General features: G+C 36.6%; 2 protein-coding genes across 6 annotated transcripts; one reads left to right on the top strand and one right to left on the bottom strand.

The window, feature by feature from the left end:
* Positions 1 to 198: 198 nt before the first annotated feature.
* LOC132916609 (negative elongation factor E) lies at positions 199 to 1893 on the top strand. Its single transcript, XM_060976749.1, has 3 exons — positions 199 to 380; positions 628 to 1121; positions 1208 to 1893. Exons 1-3 carry the CDS (start codon positions 291 to 293, stop codon positions 1449 to 1451), a joined length of 828 nt encoding a protein of 275 aa, XP_060832732.1. The 5' UTR covers positions 199 to 290; the 3' UTR covers positions 1452 to 1893.
* On the bottom strand, positions 1881 to 13052 carry LOC132916597 (serine/arginine repetitive matrix protein 1). Of its 5 annotated transcripts, none has more exons than XM_060976716.1 (4): positions 12188 to 13045; positions 8981 to 9332; positions 5220 to 6564; positions 1881 to 5162 (listed from the first exon to the last, which is right to left on the bottom strand). In XM_060976716.1, exons 1-4 carry the CDS (start codon positions 12361 to 12363, stop codon positions 2260 to 2262), a joined length of 4776 nt encoding a protein of 1591 aa, XP_060832699.1. In that variant the 5' UTR covers positions 12364 to 13045; the 3' UTR covers positions 1881 to 2259. The 5 variants fall into 5 exon arrangements, with proteins under 5 accessions (XP_060832699.1, XP_060832698.1, XP_060832700.1 ...); XM_060976718.1 differs by having other exon boundaries at positions 2851 to 3101; positions 3229 to 6564; positions 12188 to 13052; XM_060976719.1 differs by having other exon boundaries at positions 2851 to 3101; positions 3286 to 6564; positions 12188 to 13051.
* Between the last annotated feature and the right edge of the window lie 2249 nt (positions 13053 to 15301).

Consider the following 15301-nt stretch of genomic DNA (forward strand, 5'->3'; position numbering starts at 1 on the left):
AACATAACCTAAAAATTATCCAATTTTTTACAATTGAGCAAAAAATATTTCTAGAAAATATATATTGTTTATTTCATTGTATTATTTGGTATAATATTATTATAAATGAGATGGAGATAAATCTATAATGTATGAATCTAAAGAAATTTTCACTCTCAGAAATCTCACTCATTTTCATTTTCATGCTTGCCAACAGTGAAGTGAAAAGTGACGCTAAGTGATTCTTGACTTTGAATGTTTCCTTAAAATTTTTGTGCGAATAAACAGAAATTTATACTTGTTTCTATTACATGCAAAATATGGTGTACTTACACTTTCCTTCTAATTTAACAGAAGAAGAATTGATGTTACAGGCGAAATATAATAAGCTTAAAAGAAAGGTATAGGTTATGTTTACACATTTTAATGTTGTAATAAATATTTTAATTTTTAATACTACGAATTAATTATTTGTTATGTATTTGCATGATTAGAATAAATCGTATTTAAATTACTTGATTTCTTATTTCAAATCTCTAGTAAATTTTATTTTACGATAGGAAGTTATTGATATGTTTACAGATAATGTTTTTAGTTTTTGTTATTTTCTGTGTAATTTTTATGTATTTTATTTTAATATTTTTATAGAAAAAGGCATTGCAAGATTTGAAAGCTCCAAAGCAAGAAGCTGAACGAATACCACAAGCTCCAAAGCGGCCAACAGAAGCTAGGGATGCCAGGGAAGTTGCCAAGAAATTGATAAAATCTGGAGTAATTACTGCTCCAAAAACTCCTAAACGGCCAGAACAATCTTTTAAAAGACCACGTGGTTTAGTAAGAAAATTAAACAGTACAGAAAAGACGGTAAGCTCATATCAACCATTCTCAGCCACACAAATGGAAGAAGAAGAAACAGAAACAGTAAGGCCAAGAGTTAAAGATTTGTACGATAGTTTTGTAAGTGCTCAAGACCCAGAGGATTGTAATAGTAGAGATATTCAATCACCATCTAAGCAAGAAATGAAGCCACGAGCTGGAAATACAATATTTGTATGTGGTTACAAGATATCGGAAGATTTTTTAAAAAAGCATTTTCAAACATTTGGAAATATTATAAATATTTCGATGGAAACAGAAAAAAAGTAATTACTATTAATTCCAGATATTTTATCCTATTTGGAAGTTTAAATTTGTATTATTTATATTATTTTTTTTATTTACTTTTTAGCCGTGGGTTTGTTACGTTTGATAAAACGGAAGCTGCCGAAAGAGCAATTAGCGAAATGGACGGCAGTATGGTGTCTTCTATTCAGTTGAAAGTATCACTGGCACGAAGACAACCCATAATAGAAGCTATGACTGATGCTACGTCTAGTTCCATGTGGTCGCCGATTGCGGCGAATTATTCACAGAAAAGTGCACACAAAGATAGGAGAGATTTAATAGTGTACGAGGAAGATCTTTTTGTGTGAACGCAATATTTTTTAATTTTTCTATGTTTCCTTAGAGTCTATTGTTGTTACAGTATATGGAATCTTACTTTAAAATAAAATTGTACATAGCCTCTAATGTTTGTAAGGTATCAAAAAATATTTTCTTCAAGTGCATCTTAACTGATATTGTATATTCGTATCTAGTCAAATGGTTAAACAAGACATAAAAAACTTTGTCTTATTTTCTGTCACGTATTATACTTTGTCAATCGCTGAGTTTTAGATGATATTTTGTATTTGATCTCTTTCTACAAAGTCTCTATGTCGATAAAAAAATAGTCGTTGCAAAATTTGTTTTTGGTAATAGGTATCTGTAATTGGATTATACATATACACATACATGATATATATGTATGTATATACATTGTATTTATACATATTCATTACTTAAGAAATTAAATACAAGTATTTTCGTAGCAAATTATGGTAGGTGTTATTTCTTTCACATGTATCATTTAACACAATGAATATTCGCCTGGGAAAAGTTGGTCAGTCAATTGATTGGCTGTAACTCATACATATTTGTCCAACACATAACAAGCGTTTAACAATTAACTATAGAGTACAAACCTAACTACTTAATTGCATGACCAAATCTTCATTGTCTTTAAATACGTGTACTTATTACTCTACTGCAAGTATTAGGTCTACTTTCTTATTCCTTATCGATCGTAAAAATAGAATGCCCATTATGCGTATATAAAATCACTTTGCAACGGACAATTGAAACAAACATAATAGCATAGATTTTATTCGTAGATAGTGTTCTTACACCATCTGTACCTCATTATTTTGGTGGGTTAAAATAGTCCCAATGATGATGATGCGTAACTGTTCGAGGGTTGCTGAAGAAGAATATCAATAAGCCAGCAACCAGAAGCAACAATGCACACAGCGTTAGTTCCACTTCTCTGATCTTCTCCCTCGACTCCTCTCCCACCATAGACGACATATATCCGACAAAATGTCTCATAACTTTTAAACCAGCTAATCGAAGAACTCTGATCAATTGCCTGGTACTGTCTGCAATACTCGGTTCTGTGTCAAGGCTAGGACTGGTCAGGGATAAAAATTGTGACGGAACTTGTGAAGCTGGAAACGCTATGAGATGAGTGCCCCCTATAGGAAAGGGAGAAATTGGCGATTGGGACGATTCTCTTTGACTCTCTCTGTCTGACTGATCTGTGTATGAAGTGTAAGAAATTACAGCACGTTGCGGCTGCATCTCGTTGGTAATGCCGTGACTCACGATACTGTCTGGTGTGTCCGGAGTCACAGAGATGGCAGGTGGTAGTGATCTAACTGGAGAAGCAGTCTGTCGTGTTCTAGGGATACCTATTGGAGATGGCGACCTGGACCTTGACTTTCGTATCTTCCATTCGCTGATTTCTGGCGAAATTTCTTTGTCCTTTTCCTGTGACGTCATAAATTCTTGTGACTCTGAAGGTTTAGAGTCGAAGGTGGGATCCATTGGTTCGTTGCTAGTTTCGGACAAGAGATCCAGAGACACCCTGGGCTCCGTGCTCTCTTCCATGGCGGTCGTTACGGATGGGGGAAGGGACGCGCGGGATTCTTCCATGTTGGACTCCTTAATAGTATCCGGGCTCAATGAAAGAGGGGTTTCTGTATCTAGAATTCGTAAGGACTTATCTTCAGTACCCTGACCAACTAGTAATGTTTGTGTGCTAGGAGTATCTTTGTTACTCGGTACTACTTGCGAAATTGCTAGGGTGTGTGTCGACTCTTTGTCCTCTACCTGCGCGACCGATAGTGTATGTGTGCTTGATGTATCCTTTACTTTTTTTCTAACAACCTTTTGATCCTCGCTCTTTGGTTTCTCTTCCTCTGCATCTCGACAAACTGACTCTTCTTCAGGCTTCCTTTCGACGCTCCGCCTCTGTGCAACGGGAATGTCTGTCTTCACCTCAATCGTTTTGCTCTCTTCCTTCTGACTCTGAATCCTGGATGCAGCCACAGTCTCTAAATGGCTTCTTATAGCCATCAACTCCCTAATAATAGAAGGAGACAGACTCTCCTCCATGCTGCCACCTACGTTCTTCAACTCAGACGCAGTAACGACCAATGCATCCACTTCAGATGCAACGATTTTACCAGCTTCAATTTGAGAAACGCTCAGACGATCCACTCTTAGGTCAGTAACTTCTAGATTGCTGATCCTCACAGGTTCATCTGAAAACAGGGCGGATCTAATGGACTTTAAATGCGTGTCTTCGTCACTATGAATCGGTTCACCTAGATGTGGCGCGGATAAGTGTTTATCTTCAAAAGCTTCCATTTCTCTAGTTGGAGATGGAGATTTTAATGAGACAGTATCGTATGAAGATTCTGGTTGTTCATCCTTGCGTAATCTTTGAGACATTGGTAAAGGAGGAACAGGTGGTGTGCTCATACTTGATGGACTGGGTATTCTCTCTGTGGATACCATAATCTGGGAGCCTGAGCTGGATGGTGCTACAAGTAGCTTCGCCTGTGTTACTTCTTCTTCTATCACCATGTCATCAGGTAAGGGATCTGTCTGCGTGGCAGTGGTCGTTTCCATAGCAATTTCCTGTTGTATCTCACGAGTGGATCTTTCTATAGATCTATCTTTTCTAGATCTTGGTGGTCTAGGTGGAGCTGGCAGTGGTCGTCCTTGCATTTTACTCAAAACTTCACTGCTACGAAGGTTTTTGTGTTCTCCTTCATCGGAGTCGATTTCTATGTAAGGAGTAGACTCAGTTTCTTGCAGGGTCATGTCATAAGTATCGTCAGTTAATATATTAGTCTCCTTAGATCTAGCTGGGCCAAGAGTACTGTACGCTCTTTGGGGACGTTTAGGAGGAACAGATCTGGGAGTAGTAGCAAATTTGTCCCTCTTTCTCCTCGGAGGAGGAGGTCTAGGTGGCTTCTCTCGTTTTTCTATAATGGCATAACCTATTAATTCTCTTTCTAGATCAAGGTCATCTCGTGGAATATCCTCCTCCACATAACCAGCTTCTGGCAATGACTCTGCACCATGAGATGTCCTATCTTCATCAAGTGCTACAGAAGTTCCCCTAGACCTAGATCTTCTTTTTGGTGGTATAGGTGCTGGCTCCACATATTTTTCTCCTTGAAGTCTCGTTCCAAGCTTCTGAATGTTCTCTTCACTCGTTGTCATGATTTCTTCAGCTGTGTATACTTCTTGTTTCTCTAATTGTTCTGTGGTCATTGTAGGTGGCAATGGAAGAGGTTTCTCAGGGGCAGAATCACTGGTCCAATCGGTGTGTCCATTGCAAATAGGTTCTATTTCGTCATTTCTACGCTCAAGTTCCTTACGCAATCGTTTCCGCCGAGTTGGTGCCACTGGCGTTGGTGATGGTGGACGAGGAGTATCCACAGGAAGTTGTGATTGACTGCGTTGTAAGGATTTCGATTTTCTGCGCATAGGCTTCACTACTACAATATCGTCCAACGGTTCAATTGGAAGCTTCGCGGGTTCTCCTTCTGTCTGGTAGACTATCCTGTGTCTGGAGTCGCTACTGGTTTGATCACGGAACTGTTCATCCGTAGATTCGCTCCGACGAACCTTGTTTGGATCCCTTTTTGGCCTGACTGGTGGCATTACATCATACGATTCCACGGAACCTTCTTTTTGCTTTCTTATTGACTTCTTTCTCATGGGAGGAATCGGTACCATGTCGTCATTGGCTAAAACATTTCCTTCTGTTCTCAAAACATCTCTGATTTCACTATTTAAATATTTACCAAGAGTCATGTCATCCTGACTGAGTCCACGTTCTCGTAGGAAGAACTCGTCGGAATCAATTTCTTCAATAACCCCATGTCGACGTCGATCACAGGAGCTGGCACTCGAATGTTGTTGTTCTCTATCCGATTGAGCGGATGATGGTTCATGTTCCTCGTCTTCATCCATGTCTTCTTCGTATTCTTCTTCTTCGGATGGTGTCTTGTGTACTCCATATCTTCTTGGATCCATCATTGCAAAAGATCCTTCATAACCCTCTTGCCTGGCTCGAAGAACCTCTTCTAAGGACCTGGATCTTGGAATAGGTCTGAATTGCTTTTTAGATATCTTTTCCTCTGGTCTCCATTCTTCTTGATCTTCTTCCACATCTTCTTCTCTAGCATCACGTTGATATATTTCCTTTTCATTTGGATACAATATCAGATCTGACTCTGGTCTATCTCTGTTATACGATTCTTCTTCTGTCCTGGGAGTTTCTGACCTTGGATGCGGCTGACGATCAGAAATTTCTGGGGATTCCTGTTCATAATCCATATATTGAAACTCTTCCTCCCTGTGTTTTTCTTCCCAGGGTATCGTGACTGCTCCTTCTTCACTCATAGACAATCTAGGCATCTCCAGGGAAGGATGTCGCCAAGGTTGAGCCCTTTCTGCCGCAGATTCTCCATTCGATTGCTCCTCGTCACCAAAAGCAGTGGTCTTGCTAAATCTCTGAGTCCATTTGTCGGTTCTTTTACGTGTTCGTGGAAACGTAGCACTCTCTGCTGACTGTGCCCTCGAATCTTTTGGCGTAGAGGTCGCGTATTCGCCTCTGCTCTTTGATTTTTTATCGAATATCCGCGGATAAGTAGGAAAGTCGAAGATATTCTTCTTGGAGCCCATCGTGGAATCTGTAGATCGTTGTTCGTGAACAGGGGATTTCTTGCGAGTCAGAGCGTTAGGTAGTCGAATGTTAGGCTTTTTGATATTGAACTTTGCTTTCTCAGGTAGATGGAATTTTGCCTTATCAGGAAAGTTGAATTTCGGTCGCTCGGGTAAATGAAACTTTGATTTGTCTGGCAAGGATAACCTCGGGCGATCAGGTAAGCTAAATCTAGGTCTCTCTGAGAAGGAAGATCGTATTCTATCCATTCGACTGGGTCTCTTATCGGATCTGGACCTGTCCGAGCGGCCGCTGCTTGTCGTTTTGGCCTTGTCTTGCTTTTGTCGCTCAGTGAAGGCGAACGTGGGTCGTTGCATGTTTCTCAGACGCGAACGTAGCTTGTTAGCTTGCGTTTTTAGCCGTTGGGGCAAGCCGCGAGCACCGCGACGGAGAGGAAGTTCCTCCAATGCCAACGAGTCTACCTGAAATAAAAAGATTGGTATGCTTAATTCGTCAAGCGATCGAACGGATTCTCTTTCACACGAGGATCGAGATTGAATGCAGATGACGTTGCAGAGATGCTTGAGATTTATTGTGAGCTATCTTGCCGATGGCAATGTTTGGTATGGTTGAGATGTTTCATTAGGTTTGATGCAATCGAATTCCGTTTCTACAGGTTGAGGAACGTAATGTTAGAGTTTGGAGAAGCGTTTGAGAAGGAAAACAGATTGGGGACATTGGTTTGTGAGGTAGGTGGTAAATTTTGGTAGAAATAGTATGATGTGAATGAAAAGAGGATACAAAAGGATAAGAGAAAAGGAGAAATAGTGAAACTTTTGTGTTTTATTTTGTATGAAACCTTAGTGAAGTTCCAGAAATAGAATCTAACAAATTTTTTATCACTTTTGTGATTAATAAAATTTTCTTTTTTATCAAATATAACAATATTTTTTTTATATAATGTAATGATCTTTGAATTAATAAACTTAATAATTTTCTTTTTTTCATATTTTTTCGATATTCTTCAAAATTCTCAAATAGTAAAACAGGAGTCAGTCGTTACAATCAAAACAGAAATAGACACAATGAGAGATTACTGTTACTGGACTTACACCTCCTTTTCTTTCAAACTGCATTTCCAAGACATCTCGCAATATTAATGAGTCAGAAACGCTTTGAGTTCGCGAAGAGCGCGGAAACTACTGCGTCTCGAAATAGACCTTGCATTTCTATCCATCAATTATTATTTTTTCGCTAACCAAAGCCTCTAAAGTGTTGCGTAATCGACCAGATGCACGTCGGAATTCATCGATGGTGAATTCGCGTTTGTCCGAAGAAAATTTTCATGTGGAGTCGGATATTCTTCTGAACTTTAGAATCTAGAATCTAGAAAAATATTTCTCAAAAACAAATAAATAAATGTCAAAAATCTTTGTGATAAAATTTTCTAGAAACATTATAATTACAAATAAACAAAACGTAGGGCAATTCACTGTGCTAAATACGGTAGGTATCTTTTGAGGATTTATGAGGAGACAAGATAAGATTGTGTAACGAATGGGAAAAGCCCGAGTTTTCTGGAACGTATGCGACGCGATTGCACAATGGCCATCGGACAGTGACACGTTGGCTCCAATGCTTTTTATACGCGTGTTTTGCTAAATATAGGCCTTCGTGGGCAACAAACGAATGAATGTTCGCGCGACATTCCTTAATTCGTGTTCGTTTTGGAAAATTCTTCTCCTGATCGATGAGCATCGAATTACTTCCTTAAAAAAAAAAAAGGTATAAAAAAAAGAAAGAGTCCAAATCGTGACAAGGTAATTGTTACATACTTTGTTACTGTTGACTGATTTGTTGTTTTGGATGGGGAGAATTGCTGGGATAACTGCCGGGTAAATCTAACCAAGGAGATTGTTGGTTTTCATGTTTGGCTTGGAAATGTTTGCTTCGAGATGATGAAGGTAGTAATTTGACCTAAGGTAGGAAGATGAAAGAAAAAAACGATTGAATATTGTTATATAGGGTGTATGAAAAATTCTTGTCTGAATTTTATTATTGTATTCTATGTGTAGGAAATTTAATGTTGGAAATATTCTTATTGGAAAAATGTAAAGTTAGAAAATTTCAAATGTAAATGTTTTAAGTAGACTGGAACTGCATACTTCTGGCAAGAAAACAGTTATTGTAAATAGATTCAAATATGGACGAGGTTAAACTTTGCATAAGAAGTTTGAAAAAATATTAATTAGAAAAATATTGATACTTATGTAGCTGATATTTTTAATATTAAAGAGTGTAACTTCAAGAATATGAATTCACCATATCAAAATAATTTCCACATTCTGCTGACTCAATCTTATTCGTATGAAGTATTCAGAAACTGAGTCTTCCAGTTCTAGTGACCTACTGTCAGTGCGTCATCCGTATCATTGGAAGAATTTAGTTACAGCTGACGCGATGTATCTTATTCTTAGATACTGTATATAATTTTAGTAATAATTAGTAGTACAATCTTAGGAAAATAAATATATCAAGTTAATAAATAAAAACACGGAATAACATTAATTTAATAGCAGATACTTGGTAATATCAACTTCAGAAAATTCATTATGATTAATCTAATGGAAACCAAAAATTTTTAAATATTACAATGGAACTGAAAATATATTTAATAATTCTGTCTTTTCAATATTCAATATTCTATTTCGATACTTTAATACAAATTCTCAATGTCTCCAATTTATCAATAACCCACTTCATACATCAAAACTATTTTGCAAGAAAGAAAAGATAGATCAAAACTGTAAATAAAAGATTTATAAATAAAAATTATCAATTAAATTAAACTGTACATAAGTATATGCAAAAATTATATATTCAGAAAAAATTACTCACTTGACTAGTGTTGACTTCTCCATCGGTCCTGGACTCAGCGCCTGGAGTAGCAGTGCTTAAAAATCGTTCCTCGAGCCGTTCCTGCAGTTGTTGCGGGGTCTCCAATTCTTCAGAGGTGTCGCCGGTTTCCACGAGCTCGCGAGCTTCCATCGCGGTGTCTTCGATCTTGCCGTCCAACGGAAGGACGACATCGCCGGCCCGTGTCAGCTCCGGCGGTAACCTTGCCCGGTCGTCGATGCTGTCGTCGCTGTCAGCGACGGGCACCACATCCGTGTCGGTGATTCGCACGACCGGCGCCGTCGCCGGCTTTGGCGATGGCGACGGCGCCGCGATCGGTTCGTACTCGTGCTCGCTGTTACGAAAAGTCACTTGTTTTCTTCTCGCTCTAACTGGCATGTTTTCCTCCCTTTCTTTCTTTCTCTCAAAATTAGTTCATATACAAATGGTTAATTGACAATTTGGATATTATTAACTTTTAGAATTATCTTTTTCCATGTGATCTGTAGCTTGGACTTTGTTAATTCTTAAAGCGGTTCTCTTTTGGAGGTAATTGATGACTTTTGTACAAATGGTTAATTTTGATTGAAATGATGATTATAGGTATTGTTAATTTTTGAAGTTATTCTGGTTTATTGGATGTGATCCACAATTTGGATTTTGTTAACTCTTAAGATGGTTCCTTTAGGTTGGTGATAATAGGTAATTGGTCATTCAAGTTTTGTTAATCTTTGCACATAGTACAGTCTTTTTACTTATTTGTTATCTTGCATTTTCTTGATCTTTGCAGTGGTATTTGTAATTTGTGATAGCTTAAAGTTTGTTAATTTGTGCAGTGATTCTTGTAGTTAGTTGTCAGCATGAATTTTGATGTTACGTACTAACTTAAGTCTTTGGAGTTAATGATCAGTTTAAATATTGTTATTATTTTGTAGTAATTATTTTGTATTAATTATTTTCTTATAAATTTGGGCGTTAAGTACTTGAGTAATTATACAAAAAACACTTATCAACTAATTTACACGTTTACGTTAAATAACTGTTAATGTTATCCATTTTATCTTGAGCATGATTACGTTTGTACCATTAGTACGAATACTGTTAGTTTCAGAGTCAGTCTTATTATTGAGCAAACGCCAGGGAACGAGGTCTGACCAATTCAAACTCGTTTCACTGGAAGACGACGTCACAGTGGAAAAAGTAGCCACTAGTCGGACAGACCGCAGACTTCCAGCGGTGAGTTAGATTATTCGTGTTTTGATCACAGGGTTAATTTGCAGACGGCTCATTCAGAAGGGCAATATTGAAGGAAGACACATCCTTATTTAGGTATAATTTTCTTCGAGGGCGGCAGGAATACTGTTACAGTGACAATATTAATTAATTCTTAAATTCTACTAAATCTTTCTTAAATTTTCAAATATTAAATTTTAGTTTAATTGTACTTTGTAACAATTAATAAAAAATATTTTTACAGCTATTATATGTGTATAAGGTGTTCTAGAGCTAACAGCTAAACTTTTTCGATACATAATCAAACACAAAATGTTATATAAACATAAATTATTTAAAAATTTGTTAAGAAATTTTAACAATTGCTATGACTAATTGTATAGTATGACAGACAATAAAACTGATTATAAGATGGAATATATTGAAAAAGTTTGGTTGTTAAACCCTGTGACACTCTATATATAATTTTTTAAATTGTTTATATTAAATTGAATATTGCTGATAGTTTCTTACATACCTCATAAATTTCAAGATGTCTTATAATTTAAATAAAAAGGCGTTCAGTCTTCCAATACTAAATTTTCAAAAATATCTAGCTCCAGATTTTTTCAATCAACTATACTTGCAGCAATAATGCGAATATATTCATACGCAATTTAAATTAGATTTGTTAAAATTTTTATTTTCTTTTATGCCTCTTTTTCTATAAAGGTGGATACGTTCGACAGTCCATCTAAAAATCATCCAGCACAGGTTACTCTCGGTTATCTTGAAGAATCCTCGACACAGAATCCCTTGTTATCTTTGTCTTGATTGGTTGAGCGTTATCACGACTTTTCACAGACCGATCATCGATACCAGTGCTGTTATTATCGCGATACAATGACTCGATGCCCACTTAATCGCGTCGTGTCTATTCATCCATCCCTTTCATCGAGTTTAAACTTGGAGGTTAGAATCGCGCCCTTTCGCTTCCGACAGTCATCAACCCCCTCCCTATCCATCAAATTATACCTACACGTGTACATTTCTCATATTCATACTCATCCATCAGTCACTCGCTAATTTTGAAGAAAATATTTAAAATGATAAAGTTTGTGTCAAAGTTTTAAGATATATGGTAATTATAATATAATATAGTTTGTTTTGTAATATAAATGGTTAACAAGTGTCAACTCCCTTTCATAATTGTAACAAAATTTATTCTTATTCTCAATGTACTAGATATCTTATAACTTATGAACAAAAGTATATATCTACATTCATACCATTTATCCACATGTACATCTACAATTATTTATACTCACATACATATACGCAGATTTCCAATCATGAACACCTGCAATCATATACATTCACATACAAAATCACATACAATTCCAATCATATACATATACGCACACATGTATATACCTGTACATTACAGTCATCCACTGTCTCCGCCCATAGGTATATTCACATACATCATTGGAAAGATAGACAGAGGGATACGAGAGGAGTTTGGACGCGGAACCGAGCTGACCGAGGATTCTATGTATAGCCAGCCGGGCGAACCTTAAATAGCTGCGGTGGAACGCGAGCATAGTTGAGACGCGTAACCTATACAACATCGACTGGTATCTATGCGTGTGGGATACCTATCGGGAGGAATATTCATTTATTCTCAGCTGGAAAAGGAATGAACTAGCCTGGATACCAAATTACTAGCATTTGCTTCAAAGCGTTGCTTAGTTATTATCGTGCATACATAAACGTGGAGCTAGATATAACCTAACTAGAGACACGTAGACAATATTATACATACATGTACATGTATAACATATATACAAATATACACGTATTATTTATACATACAGAGGTATAAGAATACTATCAATAGACAAGCTCCAAACTGTGTTTCAAATACTTGGACGCAATTCCAAGATTGGTCTATTAGTCGGTGGTAGAATAAAATGTTTGGTCTGACTTGTTACTGACCTGCAGCGGACCGCAGGTGGCTGCTGCATCGTCCTGGACGGCGGTCTACCGTGGAGAGCACGTCGTTCCGGCAGAAGCGAGTCGCTCTGGTAGTACTGACAGCCACAACGGACCTCGCGGCCGAGGCTCGACGTCGACGACGCTCGTGAGGTGCGTCCACGTTGCTCCGGCTCCATCCCCACCCCCTGAACTTCCACTTGTCCACCTCCAGTCTCCTCTTCCTCTCTGCCTACCTGATGACGATGTGCTGGCTGATTTGAAGTGTCGCGTCTGGCCTATTCACGATCGCGCCCTTTCCTCCTCCAGTTTGAATCCACGTTGCGTTTCTTAGTATATTTTCTTTCTCTTTTACAAGTAGTTCTAGTTTGTTGGTTCACGTAGTTGCTTTAAATTCTTGGTGAAGATTCTTGGAGGTTATAGGTGAGTCGATGTTACGTGACGCCGTCACCACCCCGTACGTTACACGGGGAAAAGGATAGAAAGAGGGGCAGAAACAACGAAATAGAAGAAAGAGAGAAAGAGAGAGTGGAGAGTTGGTTTACCTAGAGCAGCCCGCCACTGCAGCGGCTTCTAGGCGACTCTGTACCCTCTCTGGTCCATCTACGCAACACGGCATCAAGATTATTTATAGAAACATTTCGTCTTGAATGTCTATTAATTCAGCCGACCAGAATTCACCTGCATGCGCGTATCATCGTACCACCTGACGGCGTGGCAATTGCACGGTTTTCGCGCATGCGCCATGTAAGGAGCTTTCGGCGCGCGGGAATTCAATTCCCTTATATGGCGCTCTAGGGATTGCGATTTTAGGAAAAGTAGTGTGAAGATTAACACGTTCAATGCGGAAGAATTTCTACGATTTCTACCTTTCGTGAAGAAAACAATTCGAGAAAGATTTTCCTTATTTGGTTTTACTTAAAGAATATTTAGAACATATGTTAGATTGTTGATAAAAAATATTAAAAAAAATACATACATATATCGACACTACGTTGAACGTGTTAAAAATGTTTAATCTTTTGGATTTGAAAAGTGATGTAATGATATTACGAAGAATTGGTTGAAAATCTTATTGAGTTTTGCTGTTTAAGATTATTTCTTGATTTATATATATTTCTTTATCTCATTTGATTTAAATCTGATTTGTTAATGATCTTTTTAAGGGATGGACAGTTATAGAAAAATGTTCAAGACATTAATTGTTTGAATATAGTAAAGAATTGGTTGCACATCTTGATAATGTTTAAGTGTTCAAAATTATTTCATAGTCTGTATATATTATAATTCTTTCTTATTTTGTTGTATTTAAATTTACTTTTTATAGATTTTTTAGGAGATAGGAAATTCCAAGGAAATTCCAGGGAATTGTTAAAGATATTAACTCTTTGAATTTAACTGTGAACTTTTAAAGATTAAAAATGAATTCTTATAGGTATGTACTTTTAACTTTTTAGTTTTAGTGTTTCATTTTTCCTATGGGAAAGGGTGATAACAAAATTACTAGCTTCTTAATCCTCTATAACACTATAAAACTTAGAAATCGTATACATATATTTTTTAAACTTCGTCTTCTTTATTTATCATTCAGTTAAAAATCTTAATTAACTATAATATATCTTTCAATAACTGAAAAAAATCCTGGTTATAGAGGATTAAACAACGATCACATGGTAGGTTAATTTAGTTACCGATCGTTCAAAGAGAGGATACTAATACCTTTTTTCTATTTCTTGCCTTCTTGAATCGTCGAACAATTTCTCGAATTATGTCGTAGGGTTCCGTTGCTGTTTTTAACGAAATCACTCAAGAAACTCGCATATCTTACATTTCTTTTTCTTTCCAGAATTATTAAAACGCGCTTTACCCATAATATTTTACAATATATCCTTAAAGTATTCGACAAAGCACTTTCTCGTTACATTTACAATATCCCATTCACATTCTCGTTTTTTCTTAAAAATCATTGAAACGCGGGTTCATCCACTAATCGCATCCATTAAACAACCCGACCTGATGAAACTCAAACAAAACAATTATTATGAAAGAACACGAGATCCAACAGAACCATCTGGAGCAGTTAACGAATCGAACCAGACGAAGTGGACGAACAAAACGTTTAATCGAACGAAACACCGATCCAAAATCTTTTGTGAAGAATAATCGACGATCGCCAGATGTAGATGGCGCGTGAATCAGAGTTATCGAAGTTACACTGCCAGCCATAAATGTTAGGGCACCTATTCATTACAATTATTGGAAAACTCTAACAAATTTTGGTTTATTATTATGAGATTTTATATTGTATTATAATTATATGTTATAATTATAATAATTAGGTTAAGGCTTTTTATGCGAATTCATATTTTTCATATTTGAATGCAACTACAAAAATGGTACTTAATTATAAGTAAAAATTTGTTTCACCTTCTGAATGTTACATTGGGAAGATTACATTAGAAATTTTATATATCTTCCCATATTATATACACTCTGTACATTTTTTTATAATAAAATTGTCCATAAATGCATGCAAATCTGCAATCTAGATTATGATAATCATATAATGAAATAATTAAAAAATAGGAAAGACGAAAAGTATTAAATTTGTATTAAACATAAGTAGGTATTTTAATATGTACTTATGGCTAGCAGTGTATATTATGACGGATTCATGAAAGAAACGTAGAGGATCGTAAGAGTCGCGCAGAATGATCGAGCGTGCAAATTTGATGATTATGTCATGACTTGGCACCCGATCATGGAGCCACGTCGTCTTCCTTTCGCGTGTTTCCGTCGATGGGTAAAATAAAATCGCGAACATTACGTTCAACATGATTCTCTTGGCTCTTTATACGCTTGGCTGTTTCTACGGATAGTCCTGGCTTCCGGGTGTAAACGTCGATCTTTTAGTATATACTCTTACAGCCAATTTGTTTAATACTATTTAGTATAATGTTAGTACAGTTGATGGAAGAATTATGGTGAAATATAATTAATTATGATTTCTTTTTCATGGTGAAATATCATTAATAATGATTAATTTTTTTAATTAAAGAAACATGTGAATATTACAAGAACTATAAAAATTGAAAGATGTTAGTGTTCTGGAATAAT

This window comes from Bombus pascuorum, chromosome 2, assembly GCF_905332965.1.
Source record: "Bombus pascuorum chromosome 2, iyBomPasc1.1, whole genome shotgun sequence".
Classification (NCBI taxonomy): Eukaryota; Metazoa; Arthropoda; class Insecta; order Hymenoptera; family Apidae; genus Bombus; species Bombus pascuorum.